Raw genomic sequence first — 14,183 nt, forward strand, 5'->3', positions numbered from 1 at the left:
AGGACTTAGGCAGATAACTTTCTGCAATGCTGGGCAAAATTAGGGAGTCTTTGGTCAGCCTTAAAGTGACTTGGTTAGGAGGAAGATGAGTGGGGGCAGAAATTTTCTATTTCATCCTGTCAGGCATCTGTCTCACTGTCCTTGAGTAATCGGATTACGGGACGTGCTAAGATTATTTGTATAATTGTCTATCAGGTAGATGTGCTGGAGTCTCAGTTCTCACAGCTGCTCCATCAGATCAATTCTACCCGAGACTTTGAAAGCATCCGATTGGCTCATGACCACTTCCTGAGCAATTTGCTGGCTCAGTCCTTCATCCTGCTGAAGCCTGTAAGTAGGGCTGATTGGTTTCCTGACTGCTTCTGGCACGGACTGTCCTCTAGGCACTCATTGACAGGATATGGAGTGATCATTCAGCGACTGTTCAAGCTCCATTTTTAACAACTTATAAAGCACAACTAAAAGGGAATGTTAAAGGGGAACTTAAATATCTTTGAATTTCTGGAACATTATATAATGGGGGTGGTGAGCAGCTACAGATGAAAGAATGTGTGCTTAACCCCCAGAAGGAAGGATTTAAAGAAAATTCAAAAACTTTTCTGACACCACAGACGGACCAAAAAAAAACGTGTAGAGCTATTTTCTAGAAATCTTTTGGATCAGGGTAGACCAGTTGTTTGAAAGGTGTTTTCACAGACAACTGGAGTTGTGTGCGTGCGTGCACGCAGGGGTGCTCCCTGTAGGGCAGTTAATGTCAAACTTGGCTGCACATTGGAATAATCTGGGGAACTTCTCACAATCTAAGACCAAGCCCACTTAAATGAGAATCTTTAGAATGGGATCCAGACATCAGGGGTTTTGAAGGTGCACAGGTGTTTTCCAATTGCAGGCTAAAAAGCAGGGAGGTTGAAATGCTCCCTTGTGTAGTTTCTTCTGTAGCGCTCACGCTTCACCTCTTGTGTGAGCTAGCTGACGACTCAGTTGAGTCACACCAGAACACGCAGATCTCTCTTCTGTTCTGATATTTGGGGCTATTTTTGCTGCACCAAGGAAGAGTGAGTTACAGATGCCATTCCAAAGGGTTCTGTGAACTGAAAATAACTGAGAACCATTGTGACAGGTAGACTTGGATGGCAAGGGTACGTCCTTGGGGAAAAGCAGAATATCAGAGTAAGTCATCATCAGTAAATATTAAGTGCTTACTGTGTGCAAGGCACTGAGGATGCAAAGAGGTCTAAGTTATGGCTCTGCCCTTAAGGAGCTCAGAGTCTAGTGGGAGAGGCAGGATATATATACCTACACAGAGCAGTAACAACACAGGAGGCCTGAACAAATGCCAAGATAATAGAGAGAAGTGGGGTTCACTAAAGGCTGTAGTGGGGAAGGGAGTGCTTCACTGCAAGTTGAAGTGGTATTAAAGGGAACAGTATCCCAGCACACGAACACTGGGAGCAGAGCTCATAGGCAGGAACCCACTCGTGGGTCCAAGGAGTGATGACTAGCTTAATGTGGTTAGAGTGGGGCTTCTCTGCAGAAGTAACTAAGAAAATGCCAGAAAGGGATGAGTTTGTTTTACAAAAGTGGCATTAGAGGGGCTGGCAGGAGACTTGTAAGTGGCAATGTGTATCCTGAAGAGAGATGTGGGAGAATGGGAATAAGTCAGCTTGTAGTTATTTTCCCAAATCTTTAATTTCACAGATGTACCTTCCTTCCCTTCCTAATGCCCTCTGTTTCCTGGGTAGGTGTTTCACTGCCTGAATGAAATCCTAGATCTCTGTCATAGTTTTTGCTCCCTGGTCAGTCAGAACCTAGGCCCACTGGATGAGCGCGGAGCTGCACAGCTGAGTATTCTCGTGAAGGTGAGTCAGCCTGGACACTGGAGATGCAGCCCTGTTAAAAGGACTAGAGGGGCTTTTGCCACTGGGGAATCTTGATCTTGCCCTGAGTCTGTAAAGCATTTCCCCAGTACATGCGCACAGATATAACAAGATACAAAGAGAAAAATGTTGGTATCAGTTAATTTTGAAGCAGATAATTACATGCCACCTTAGTGTTCAAAAATAGTTCTGCCTTGAATAGTTTATTCAGCCCATCAAATATGCATTGGCTTTGTTCTCATTTTCTTAATTCCCACCTCCTTACTTCCTTGACTAACCCGTTATTGACTGAGATTATAATTATCCGCCTGTAACAAAAACACTCAGGCTCTCCCCAAACCCTGTGCACAACAGAATATATTAATTTGAAACCAGCTGCTACATTCCTGCTGAGATTGAAAGTACTTTCATAGGAAGTCATGCAGTCTGTGGAGTTGGTGTCAAGAAGTCATTTTAGGAGCTAATAGAAATGGGACTGTGAGAAGGCCAGGTATTGTGTAGAATTTCAAGCAAGGCCCAGTTTCTATGCAGAGCGCTGGTGTGTCCAGAAGGATGGCGCAGAGGCCTTTTCTTTGCAGGGCTTTAGCCGCCAGTCTTCACTCCTATTCAAGATTCTTTCCAGTGTTCGCAATCATCAGATCAACTCAGATTTGGCTCAACTACTGTTACGACTAGATTACAACAAGTATTACACCCAGGCTGGTGGAACTCTGGGCAGGTAGGAACCACCTTTGGGGAACTCAGTAGATTGTTTTGTTTTGATGTAGAATTCCAGAGTTGGAAGGAGACTTTGGCCATTATCTAGTCCAAATACTCTCATCTGATAAACTAGTATTTTATTTTCTAGTAAAAGAAGCCCTGGTGGCACAGTGGTTGAATGCTCAGCTGCTAACCGAAAGGTCGGTGGTTTGAACCCACCAGCCGCTAGGCAGGAGCAATGTGGCAGTCCATCAGCGTCCATAAAGATTAGAGCCTTGGAAACCCTACGGGGCAGTTCTACTCTGTCCTGTAGTGTCTGTCACTACGCGTTGGAATGGACTTGACAGCAATGGGTTATTTTCTAGTAAAAATCATCATCATAGTACAGTATTAAAATGAGATGGGTCTTCAGTTCCTTCCCGAGATTGTGTACCACCGTGTGGGAGGTAGTGTGGCTTCCATTCCCGGTGCACTCAGCCTCACTGGCCCCTGCTTCCTCATCTGTGAAAGGCTTCCAACGCTAAGCTTTTTTTAATCTAATTGCGAGACTCAGTGGTAGTTGGCAACGTAAAGCTTCCTCCTCTGCTTTTCATTCCCATACAGAAAAGCACATTTTTGTCCCCTCTTTCTACTCAAGCAGATTCTCTATAAGAAATGTTAGCAAAAGAGTCAAAGAAACTGTCTTTTGAGTTTTAAGATGACATTATCTAGATCAGAGGTTGCCCTGACTCCTATTTCTTTGATGACAGTCTTGGGAAAGCATGATACTTAATGAGGATCTTTTTTTTCTTATAGTTTCGGGATGTGAAATTTTCTGGTACATAAACCAAAATAACAGTCAATCTCACCATGTTCCTGAGTCTGTGACAGAAGATTCAAAACAAGCATCCGTTTTCTAGCCACTCACCAAATGTCTGCAGTCTACTGAGAGGGCTCTACCTTTTCTCCTAGAAGCAATTACTGACTATCCAGAGGTACAATTCATTCCCATAATCCCCATGTGGAAGGGCTCTGCCACACCTCAGGGGAGTTCTTAACTCATCCACCAAGGAGGATGTGTTGGTCAGCTGTGCCTCTGCTGGCCAGGCCAGTGCTCTGACTGGGTAACATTTGGAAGCTTTGGGATCCATTTCTTCAGCAGTCGTTTATTGAGCACCTACTGTGTACCTAGAGACTATTCAAGCTGTGGAAGATACAGCAGTAAACAATATGGATCAGAAAGGTAAATATTTTGTGGCTCAAATGTGAAAAAGGAATTATATTTATAAACAGGTAGAATGCTGGATGTTACCACCATCAATCAAGAACAGCCACCTTCTCCCACTGCCGCCCTTCCACCCGCCAGGTAACTTAAGCCTACACCAGTGATTTTTCTTCCTTCAGGAAATTGAGATTGGGAGTTTCCCACCCTTAAAGATATTCCAAATTATGACCCTGAAGAAGAATTTTGCCAGTAATTTCTAATTTTCCTGAAATTCCCAATTTCAGACTGATAAAAGGGCAATTCTAGTTAATGACAATGTATTTAAAGTACTTTTGTTTCCTAAGAAAAGGTCATTAAGAAAAATTTGACCTCAAATTATCAGATTTCAAATACTGGAAGTTATAGGTCTGCTTATTCAATCTTGGTAGAACCACAGGAGTGGAGGTTCTTCTAACTGGCCCAATCTTCAGTGGTACCGCTGAAGTTCATATCAGTGCGAACCAAAATAAATAGTCATTGAACAGCCCTCTCCAAACATCAAAAGAATGCATCCTACTGGCCTCAGTTGGTGGCCACTGAATCTGGTCCTCTGTGCATCATCTATCCACACTCTACACCTTTACTCCCTGCTGTTAGCAGCCAAAGTGACCCCTTCCACTGCTGCCTCTAGAGCAGGGGCCAGCAAACTACAGCCTGCTGCCTGTTTCTGTAAACAAAGTTGTACTGAAATATAGCCACACTCATTCGTGCACTTATCTGTGGCTGCTTTCAGGCTACCACAGCAAAGGTGGGTGGTTGCAGTAGACCAAATGGCCCACAAAGTCTAAAATATTTACTATTAGATAGATAGCCCTTTACAGAAAAAAATTTGTTCACCCCTGCTTTAGAGATGATTGAGAGAATGTCAACAGAGACGATGATGCTATGAGTAGGGAAGGAATGGCTTCTAGCCATTGTGACGATAATAATAAAAAAATTTAAATACTGGACCTCTGGCTAGAGTGTTTAACATTTCCATGTGTTCTCACGTTTATTCTGGGAGAAAGGTATCCCACCAAGTGCAGCAGTTAGTTAATGCTTTTCCTTCTTTCACTCTGAGAGTTGGGAGTACCCACAAGTCAGCTGTTAATGAGCTCAGCTCGAGAGAGAGACATTTTCTTTGACTGTCAGGAAACTTAGAGTGTGCCCAATCCCATTCACCTTTTGGCACAACTATGAACCTGGGCCCTCACCTGCTGTAAAATCAAGAAGAAGTACAGTTTAGAAGTACAGAATTTTAGGCAGCCTAGGATAACCTTTTGACAATGAAATGCCACAGAAATTTTTAAAATTCACTCCTAACTTTATTTTCCTTGGGTAGCTGTCCTCCTAAAGTGAACAAGCCAACTGAAAGCCTCAGAGAAGGTACTATGTTTGTCTTGCTATTTGTTCTGAGATTAAGCTCAAAGAAGTGGATGAAGAACTCCCAGTTACTACAACCAAAGAGATTCAACATTTATTTTATCATAAAAGTCCAGCAAATAAAACTATATACAAGATACAAGATCCATGCAAGGAATCCAGTTACACACAAGACACATTTAAAACCTGGTTAAAACACAATCTTCACAACAGCAAGGAATAAAACCGATAAGACCCAGTATCTTTAGCGGGAAACATAATCGTGTTTATACTTTGGGTGCTGCTTGAATCCAATTCTGTCCCCAACAATGAGGCACTGGATCACCCACTCTTGTGACACCACAGGCAGCTGCAACGCTTCAGCACACTTCAGCACCGAGGCTGGGCATGAGGGGTCTGTCACCACCACGTCAAAAACCCCTAAAGCAATGTCTGCAAGGATGGGAGAAAGGGAATGAGGAAAGGAGACTCATTTAGCCCTCCATTAAAAGACAGCTATGCCTTCTAGCCAAAACATTCACCCTGCCCAAACTAAAGTCCTTTCGTGTCAAACACAGTGCTGCTGATCACAACCAGAAGTGAAAAGTTACCACTACATGCTGACCTTACAGAAATGTTAGCAAACACATCACTGGAAAACCAAGAGAAGCAAGAGCAGCCCAGTGCTGGACTCACGTTGGCTCACCTCTTGAATGTGGTACTTTTCTTCTCTTACAAACATGGGTAAGGTCAACCTATTAGGGCTGAGACTTAAGACCACAAGGCCTAACAGCTATGAGTCTAAGGACATCCTTGGAGAAATAACACACACATACGCGTCCCAAGTACCTTTGTTATGGGCACTTGAATGGTGCTGCTTCACGGAGGCTGCTCCCCCAGTCATGAGGATCTCAGACCAGAGCTCCAGAAAGTTTTGTTGTTGGTCTGATACCAAGAGTACCTTCAGATTCTGGAAAGGGTTTTCTCGGGGTTGCCTATGAAGGAGTCATAGATACACCACCTTGAGATATGAAGGACCTTAGCATAACAGGTAATATCCAACAAACAGCTGCTCTACAGAGGGGCTCAAGTACATCTGAATGCTTCCAGAACTAAGCCTTGTGTTATGGCACACATACTAACCCCACCTTCCCTTCTGTGAGTGATGCATATTCTCTGGGATCCTGGCCAGAGGACATGGCAACCCTTCTGACTTCCATATCTGTCCTGGGGCCATTAGTAATCCAAATCATGTTCCTGAGCCTGTATTATTTTAATGCCTTGCTTAAAACTTACTTCCCTAACCTCACAGGTTGAGACTATTGAACCTACATATAAATCCTCACACTTTTTCAAAAGGTCCCTAACAACATATCCTAGGGAAATAAACTAGATGAACTGCTGAAATAATTTCAAACCCACTCAAATTCCATAATTTATCCTTTACTAGTTCCAATTTCTATAACACTTATTCTCTCATCTTATTTCTCTCCACTCCAAAAGCTTGCTGTCTTCCTGTCTATATAGTTATAGATGGGCTCTCAAACTCACCAATCCAGAATTCGTTGCTCCTCGAGGCTGTACCCAGCTGGCAACAAATAATTGCGGTAGTTCTGGAGCTGGTTGGCGTGGCAACTGTCATGGACCCAGACATGAGACACACAAGGAATCCCACTGGCAAGGCACAGGAAGTACTTCCGGGTGCGACAATGCTGATCAGCAATTAGGAGACACTGGTAGGCTGTGTTACACTAGAAGAAAAGAGATGGAGACTATGGGTCTGGTGACTTCTAGGGAGAGCCCCTGAAGAGCAGCCTAATGAGCCATGGAGAACAAATCTGAAGACTGCCAAATGCTATCCAAAATGCAACTTAGCTGTCCTTCTGCCAAGGCCGCTTTTCTCACGGAAAGGCCCAGGCGGCTTCCCTAGATATTGCCCTGCCTCACCTACAGCTTTCTGGAGGCCTAAATCCTTAAGGGACAACCAAATCCCATATATTTCAGGCTAATAATCAGCAACCTTAATAGAGATTTCTACTAAACAAATTTCAATCTGCTTTCATCCCACAACAGAACCACTCCCCTTACCTAAGCCAAGGTTCTAACTTCTCTTCCCTGTACACAATAAAAAAATCCTATTTCATGTGATAACTTAGGCAGTTTCCCAGTTCTGAGAGCTCTGGCTACTTTACCCAACTTCCCTCACCCCTCTCTGGCTTCTCAATACAGCAAGTGGACTCTTATCATTGCCACTCTGGGAAGCTACACAAAGAAACTCCTTACCTGGGCTTCATTGAAGTCTTCAAGGATATAGCCAGCTCCTGCTCGAAGCTGGGATTCTGTATATTGCTTGTTGAAAGGAGGAATTTCTAAAAATTCTACATCAAAAAACAGATAACCAAGATAATTAATAGTTACTACTAGTTGGTTTCTCATTTGCTACTTTAGGCCTGGCTTCTTACTGTTCCGCCCTCCGCCCCCCCCAGCTATCTCCACAGCAATGTGCCCCAAAGACAGGTCAAGGGCTTCCCCATGGGTCAGAAAGAGGTTTGTCTTGAGGCCTATAAAATGCTGCCAAAAGAAGGGACAAGAGCAGGAGGGATGGGGACAATGAGGAATGGAAGTAGGTCCTAGACCTAAAAACAAAGGTTCCTGAAGAAGGGCTATGCTAAGACTTGGAGTCATGGGTCTGTGCATAGGGATGGACACAGAACCCCTTCCCCACAGTCACGTATTCCAATTCCAATAACCCTTACCATCACAAAGTTCTTCCTTACGTCTATTCTAAATCTCTCCTGCTGCAAACTAAGCCCATTTCCTCTAGTTCTGCCTTCTGTGGAAATGAAGAATAGCTGATCAGCACTTTTTATAATAAAGCCTTCACCATTCCCCTTCATCAGTATTTTTTTTATCCCCTTGTACACTAAAACTTTGATAAACTTGAAAACTCAAAGTATGGTTTTAAAAATTTAACTGATATTAAATGAAGGTTACAGAAAATCCTGTTTCAACCTTTTTATCAAAAACTATCTACCTTTGATGATCTTGAAGTACCTCAGGACACTGAACATCAATGACTGCTCTATAGTCTTGAGGGTGAAGTAGAAGATATGAGAGATGAAGCTGAAGCTGTAATGACCCTAGGCAATTACAAATTGCTTCTTTTGACCAAATATCTAATTTGAGCTTGTTTTCTGGTCATCTGCTCCTCTCATATATAAATAACACATTAAAAAAAAAAAAAGGAAAAGAAAAGCAAGACATTAGAGATTTTAGTTAATTAGGAGTTCTGGGAAATTAAGTTCTAATTAACTGAAATTTTATCACAAAAAACCCAACACATAAAGTTCAATGTGAGGACCACTCCCCCTCCCCCATACCTAGTGGTAAAACCCGGTAGAGCAGACCTCTTGTGGAGATGGCTCCCCCAGTCTGGTGCCCGCCTTGCCTACTGGTGCTGCTCAGGCAGTGTTTGTGCCCCAGTCCCAGGCTTCACCTTTGTTTAGATCTGATTTCTCCAGCCTATTCATTTTTATTACCCTTTTCTTGATTCAAACTTCTCCACGTTCTTCTCAAAATGAAAACCCAAACTAGAAACTAAATGGTTATAAGAAGCCCAGAACACAGCAGGGCTAATTCCCAGCTTTGTCAGAGTGTCCTTCTGACCGACCTCCATGTATCATGTCACAGTCTTCAGTACCAAGACTACTGCTGAGGCCAGGCTGACTTCCTCACGTGCCTTTATTCTTCGCAAAACATATTTTATGTCTGCTTAATATGGTTGTTGCCAGTCCTGGCCTATTTCAACTTTAATCTCCAATTATATTTCCTTGCATTTGGGTAAGCATACATTACCCTGTTTAAAGAGTCCATTTCTCTTTTCTCAATAGTTTGAACTCAATTTTCTTTTGAGGCATGGGCAGCCCCTGGCCAACCAGAGGCTATAATAAACAGGTTGTTAATTCCATCATCTATATCAAGGATGAAGGTACTAAATAAACCCAACTCCAGAATCAATCCCTGTGGTGGATGAGTCCCTCTTGTATGTCCCACCCAACAAGACCAAGTACCATATTCTTAACTCATTAATAATCTCTATAAGATGGATTCAAATATTTTACTGTGCTCTTGGTATAAACTACCATCTCACAGATTCCCATTTATCTGCAAGACCTACTGCATAGTTTCTTAAAAACTGTCATTCTGTAGAGGATTGTTTTAGTACAGATGTCTTTATTAGCCTTCTTAAGACTGAAGAATCTGTCAGCATTTTTATATGCAAAAAAAAAAAGGAGGATTCTGATACTGTTAGGGCAGCTTCCAAGGATGAATGAGCCAAACACAAAGTAGAAACATTCACTATAACCGTACTTTCTACCAGAAACCTGGAGATCCTTTAAAAATAATTGTCCAAATTCCTCCTCACTAAGACAAGGCCAACTACTCCCCTCACTCATGGTTACAAGATGGGAATGACAACATCTGATGTATAAGCAAAGGGGGAATGGAGGGAATTTTATGAGTTTATTAAGTCTCATATAAGCTCAGATTTTTTCAAGGAATTAGCCTGCATCTCTTACCAAAGTCTGCTTTTATAACTATGCTGGACCAGACAAAGTATCTGCAGAGCTGCCTTGTGAAGTCCTGCTCTAGGGCAGGACTAGGATGTTAGAGAATAGAGTCCAGCAATATTGTGAAAGCAAAAGAAAATCAGACCATGAACACTGTTTTCATGCCACGACATACCTCTTCGCAGAATCCTCAAGGGGCTCCAAATTATTTATGATCCAAGTAAAACTCTAAATTTTTGGCTAGGACACTCATTCCTCACATACCTTACTGCCCATTGTACCTATCTGTATTCTGTCTGACAAAGTAGGCTTTGTACACATTTAACCTTAAGACTCCCACCCAGACCACACTCACTCTCATAGCCCAATGTCCCCATCCTAGAGCCTCTGCTCAGGACTCTGTCTATGCACCTTCCAAATAACAAATTTTAATTCTAACTCCCTGATCACTCTCCCATGTCATTATACAGATCTCCACATGGTTGTGGTTGGTGAGATATATGTTTCAGTTAGGAAAGTTATCCACAATGCCTAAAATGCCAACCATCACAGATCTTCAGTGGTGCTATTTTATGATACCCCTGTTCCCTAATTGGAATCCCTCTTGAAGACTCAGCATCAATCAGAACTCTAACTTGTAGAACATCATTCCACCTGGGCCATTAGCCTTTACAGACACATTGGGTACTTCCAATATCCACTTAGAGTATATACATTTGCACCTGACTGTTCTCCGTCCTAGATCACACACTTCTGAACAGCTGAAATAGATAATGTTTACCTCTCCCCACAGCAACCTTCACTCAAACACTAAATAATAGACAACACAGAAAAGCAAAGTATGAACTTAGTTTAAGGTTGAAAGAGGTAAAGAGTTGAAAAGGCCCAAAAGCTGTTTCTCTGAAATCACCCTGGAGCGTCAGCATCCCCACATTCCCAGTCTTAAAGACCTCAAGGCACCGAGTCTCACCCCTACAGGGATTTGTTCTAGCAGCTGCCCCTAGAGCACAAATGGGAAAGACGGCAGGGCATTTAGAAACCTGACAGACTTGGATGTTTGTAGTACAAAAATGAACACTGGGTTCTAGTCCCAAATCTACTATTATCATGGACAAAAAGCAATTATTTAATCCCTTTAAGCTTGTTTCTTCATCTGTAAAACAGTAAGATCTCCCATCTGCCTCACAGGATTGTTCTGAGGAACCAGGAAGAGGAATTCTGTGAGAACAATCTATAAACCAAGAGGCAGGGTACAAATTAACTTTCACTTGACCCTGACCAAGATCCCACTTGCCACCTGCACTGCCTCCTCTACATGCGGTGGGGGAGGGAGGGCGGGGCCACCCAGGCTCACAGAGTCAATGGCAAGGAAGGAAATACACATGTCACAGCCCCCAGGGCCTCCCAGGGCCTTACCCTCTTCTTCCTCACTGCTTCCTGAAGGACCGTCTGGCAGTTTGGAGCGGCTGGCCAACTTGTCACTGGTTGTGGCCATGGTGAGGAGAAAGGCATAGCCCAAAAACAAGGTCTTGTTGAGGGGCAAAGGCCCTCTCTGCTCTTCCAGGGCAGAGGGCTCTCCCAAGTTGTCTCCACTCTCACAGGGGCTCACAAATTCTCCTGCCCCCACTGCACCTGGGAAGGACAAGTGGCACAGTGACTGGAGAGATACTGACCACTGCCTGGGCAAAGGCCCTGGCACCAAGCATGAGGTTCTGGATAGGCAACGTCCCTGATGAACTTTTTTGAGCTATGAGAAGACCGTTCCTAAAGGTCAACCATTCTAACTGGCCAACAACCCAGGACCAAATTTACAATGAAGGGAAATTTTACATTCATGACGTTGTCTACACTGAAGTCATCTGCAGAAAGAAGTGGTTCTAACACAAAGAAGAGGTAAGGGTGAAGAGTGGTGGGAAATCTCCAGCCCACTTGCCCTGCTTAGTGCTGTTATCCCCAGGGTATGTGATATTTTGAAGCAGCCTTAAAAAAAAAAAATACATTTTTATTACCAAGAAATGTCCCCAGCAGGTAACTCCCACCCTACCCCTTACCGTTACCAGAACAGTGCACAGAACACTTGGAAATAAAGTGTTTTTACATATTGATGGAGCCGCATCAAAATAGCCTGCTTCAACCATCCCAGTTCCAACACCTGAGGGTAGGTAAGTGAACCAGCCAGTCCAGGACTCCTAGAACACCCATGCTAGGAGTGCCCCAATAAGTCCTCTGAGAAGAAAACAGACAGCTGACCTGGAAAAGCTGAAACGTAGGTTCATTAGGAGGCCAAGATGACAGACAGGTCATGCCTCCCTAAAATAAAACCAGCAGCAAGAGAACAGTCTCAGAGGCAATCTGATGTAGTTAGTATTTACAAGCCTGGACTTGGAAGTTAGACTTCCAGAGTTTGAATCCTGGCTTACTTTGTTATCTTGGGCAAGTCAGCCAACTTTTGTATGCCTCAGATTCTTCAGCTGGAAAAGGAATTCCAGCACCTGTACTTCACAGGGATTATATGCGTAGTATATACAAGGCACTTAGCACCATGCCTCACACATCTGAGATGTTCAATAAATGTTAGCTATTGTTGTTGTTGTTAAGTACCCTGAGACACTGCAGAGGCGCTGGGTAGATATGGAGATGACACACTCAAATACATACAAAACAAAAGCTCTAGTGCCAGGTCAACAGAAGTGACAACCGATGCAGCTTTATTCACTTGCTCACCTGAGAGTTCTTTCAGGGCAGAAACCGAGTGCTTACCTCTGTACCCCCAGAACCCACAGCGGCTGGGCCTGGGTCACAGCAGAGGCTCAATCAACAACAGACGGATTGAACTCCTTTCTTAATATCAAACATGAAGGGACAGGAAAGGGGTTGTTTGGGTGATGGTGGTTGGGGGGCAAAGGCTGAGGTACAGCCTTTCATAGGAAGTTTCAGAAAGCCAGAGGGCCCTGAGCACAAGGGAGAGGGGAACAGGGTTCCCCAGAGGCGGAGATGGTGCCAGGCAAAGGGAGACAAACCACCTACTCTGAATCGCTTAAAATTCAATACTTCTCTTTCCCTCCTAGAACCCAGACAGGAGTCAAGGATCGTTTGTGGTAAAGTCCTTGCCCCTGTTTACTCCCACTGGACTCTGGCAGGAGGATGGGGGATGTAGTGAGCTGTGTCTGAGTACTACCTGGGGGCTTGTGAAGGACCCCAGCTTCGTAGCCAGGACAGAGGGGCCCACCTCTCCAGCAGCTAACACCACGTTCCGCTGTGGTACAAGGGAGAATGAGGCAAAAGGGAGCACTCACCGGGTTTCACAGCGGCAGACTTTCGGCCACGCTTGGCAGGGGACCGTTCCTCTTCAGAAGTTATAAGTTTTCTCTTGCCTGAGAGAACTCCCACGGAGGCACGAGGGCTTTCTGTGATCTTACGGGTAGGGGTTGTGCTGCTGCTACTGGAGGCAGTGGGGGTGGCTGGGGAGCTGATGTTGCTGCGCCGTTTCCGCTTCCCTTCCACCAAATTATCTATGGGAGGATAAGCCAAAGGCTGGTCAACTCCCACAGTCGGAGGCCCTGAACTCCAAGACACTAGGCAGAGCCTAATCTAAACACCACAGTGTCCTTTCCCTACCTCCATGGGGACAGGGAGCCTATTCTAAGGCCAGTATGTTTTCTGTTCCAGTCTTAGCCATGAGTGAAGATGTGTTTGGTCCCCTGCACAACTGGGGAGGCCAGAAAAACCCCGAGGAGGTACTACTTAGTCCTAGGAAGGAAACAGATATAGACAGTGGCTCCAAAAAACAACAGCTCAACACCATCTGCTAAGCCACATACAGGAATAATAAAAGTTAGGAAGCATTAACAGCTGCTCCAGAAACCTCTCCCCTCACTGCAAACAAAGCAGAGGCCCAAAGGCAGTTGCTCAGGAAGCAGAGGTCTTACCTAAGCTGATATCTGCTGCCTTGGTGAGGGGTGTTACTGCCTCATACGGGCCAAGCCCATACTGCTCTCTCAGTCTGTTGCCCTGCTCTAAGGACAGGATGACAGCCATTCGCTTATACCACTTCCGCTGGCCTTCTTTTTCAATGCTGTAGTACAGCTCCCCAGACTCTTTCCTATGCCCTTTCACCACTCCTGAGGGAAAAAGAAGAGAAGAGAAGTTTGTCGTTGCTTAGGCTGCTAGCATCCTCTCTGCAGAACAGGCCTCAACCGGGGAATTCAGAGATCCAACAGTGGATTGAGGTCAGGTCTTAACAAAATTCCAGCTGTCAATCCCAGGCAATAACAACACTTGGCATATATGCAGCTACTAATCTAGGGTTGGGACAAGGAAAGCTTCCCAACAGAAAGAGACCTTTAGTTATTTAAAAAAAAAAAAAAAAATCAAAGCTAATCTCCCAAGCCAGCCTTTAAGGCTTGTTGATGGTTCAAATGGTTCTCTAGAAACAAAATGGAATGTGGTTTC

At 44.2% G+C, this 14,183-nt stretch overlaps 2 protein-coding genes across 4 annotated transcripts in view; one reads left to right on the forward strand and one right to left on the reverse strand.

Moving 5' to 3' along the window:
- Positions 1-5,409, forward strand: part of TUBGCP4 (tubulin gamma complex component 4) — a 60,100-nt gene extending 54,691 nt beyond the window's left edge. Inside the window, exons 15-19 of one of the 2 annotated variants that reach the window (XR_002824755.1) lie at positions 196-330; positions 1,743-1,859; positions 2,456-2,595; positions 3,372-3,550; positions 3,849-5,409. Coding sequence is in view for 1 of the 2 variants with exons in the window: in XM_004380684.2 (XP_004380741.2) it covers positions 196-330; positions 1,743-1,859; positions 2,456-2,595; positions 3,372-3,384 (405 nt within the window). In the remaining variant the exon portion in view is untranslated. Of the gene's footprint in view, positions 1-195; positions 331-1,742; positions 1,860-2,455; positions 2,596-3,371 lie in introns of both variants that reach the window. The other variant, XM_004380684.2, reaches the window with a different exon arrangement.
- TP53BP1 (tumor protein p53 binding protein 1) overlaps positions 5,392-14,183 on the reverse strand; it is a 90,722-nt gene continuing 81,930 nt past the window's right edge. The window contains exons 22-28 of one of the 2 annotated variants that reach the window (XM_004380685.3): positions 13,661-13,852; positions 13,028-13,243; positions 11,148-11,363; positions 7,444-7,538; positions 6,712-6,911; positions 6,010-6,155; positions 5,392-5,613 (exon numbers count right to left, since the gene is read on the reverse strand). In XM_004380685.3, the coding sequence (XP_004380742.1) occupies positions 5,426-5,613; positions 6,010-6,155; positions 6,712-6,911; positions 7,444-7,538; positions 11,148-11,363; positions 13,028-13,243; positions 13,661-13,852 (1,253 nt within the window). In that variant the 3' untranslated portion in view covers positions 5,392-5,425. The remainder of the gene's footprint in view (positions 5,614-6,009; positions 6,156-6,711; positions 6,912-7,443; positions 7,539-11,147; positions 11,364-13,027; positions 13,244-13,660; positions 13,853-14,183) is intronic. The other variant, XM_023735208.1, reaches the window with a different exon arrangement.

This window comes from Trichechus manatus, unplaced genomic scaffold (assembly GCF_000243295.1).
Source record: "Trichechus manatus latirostris isolate Lorelei unplaced genomic scaffold, TriManLat1.0 scaffold00076, whole genome shotgun sequence".
Taxonomy (NCBI): Eukaryota; Metazoa; Chordata; class Mammalia; order Sirenia; family Trichechidae; genus Trichechus; species Trichechus manatus.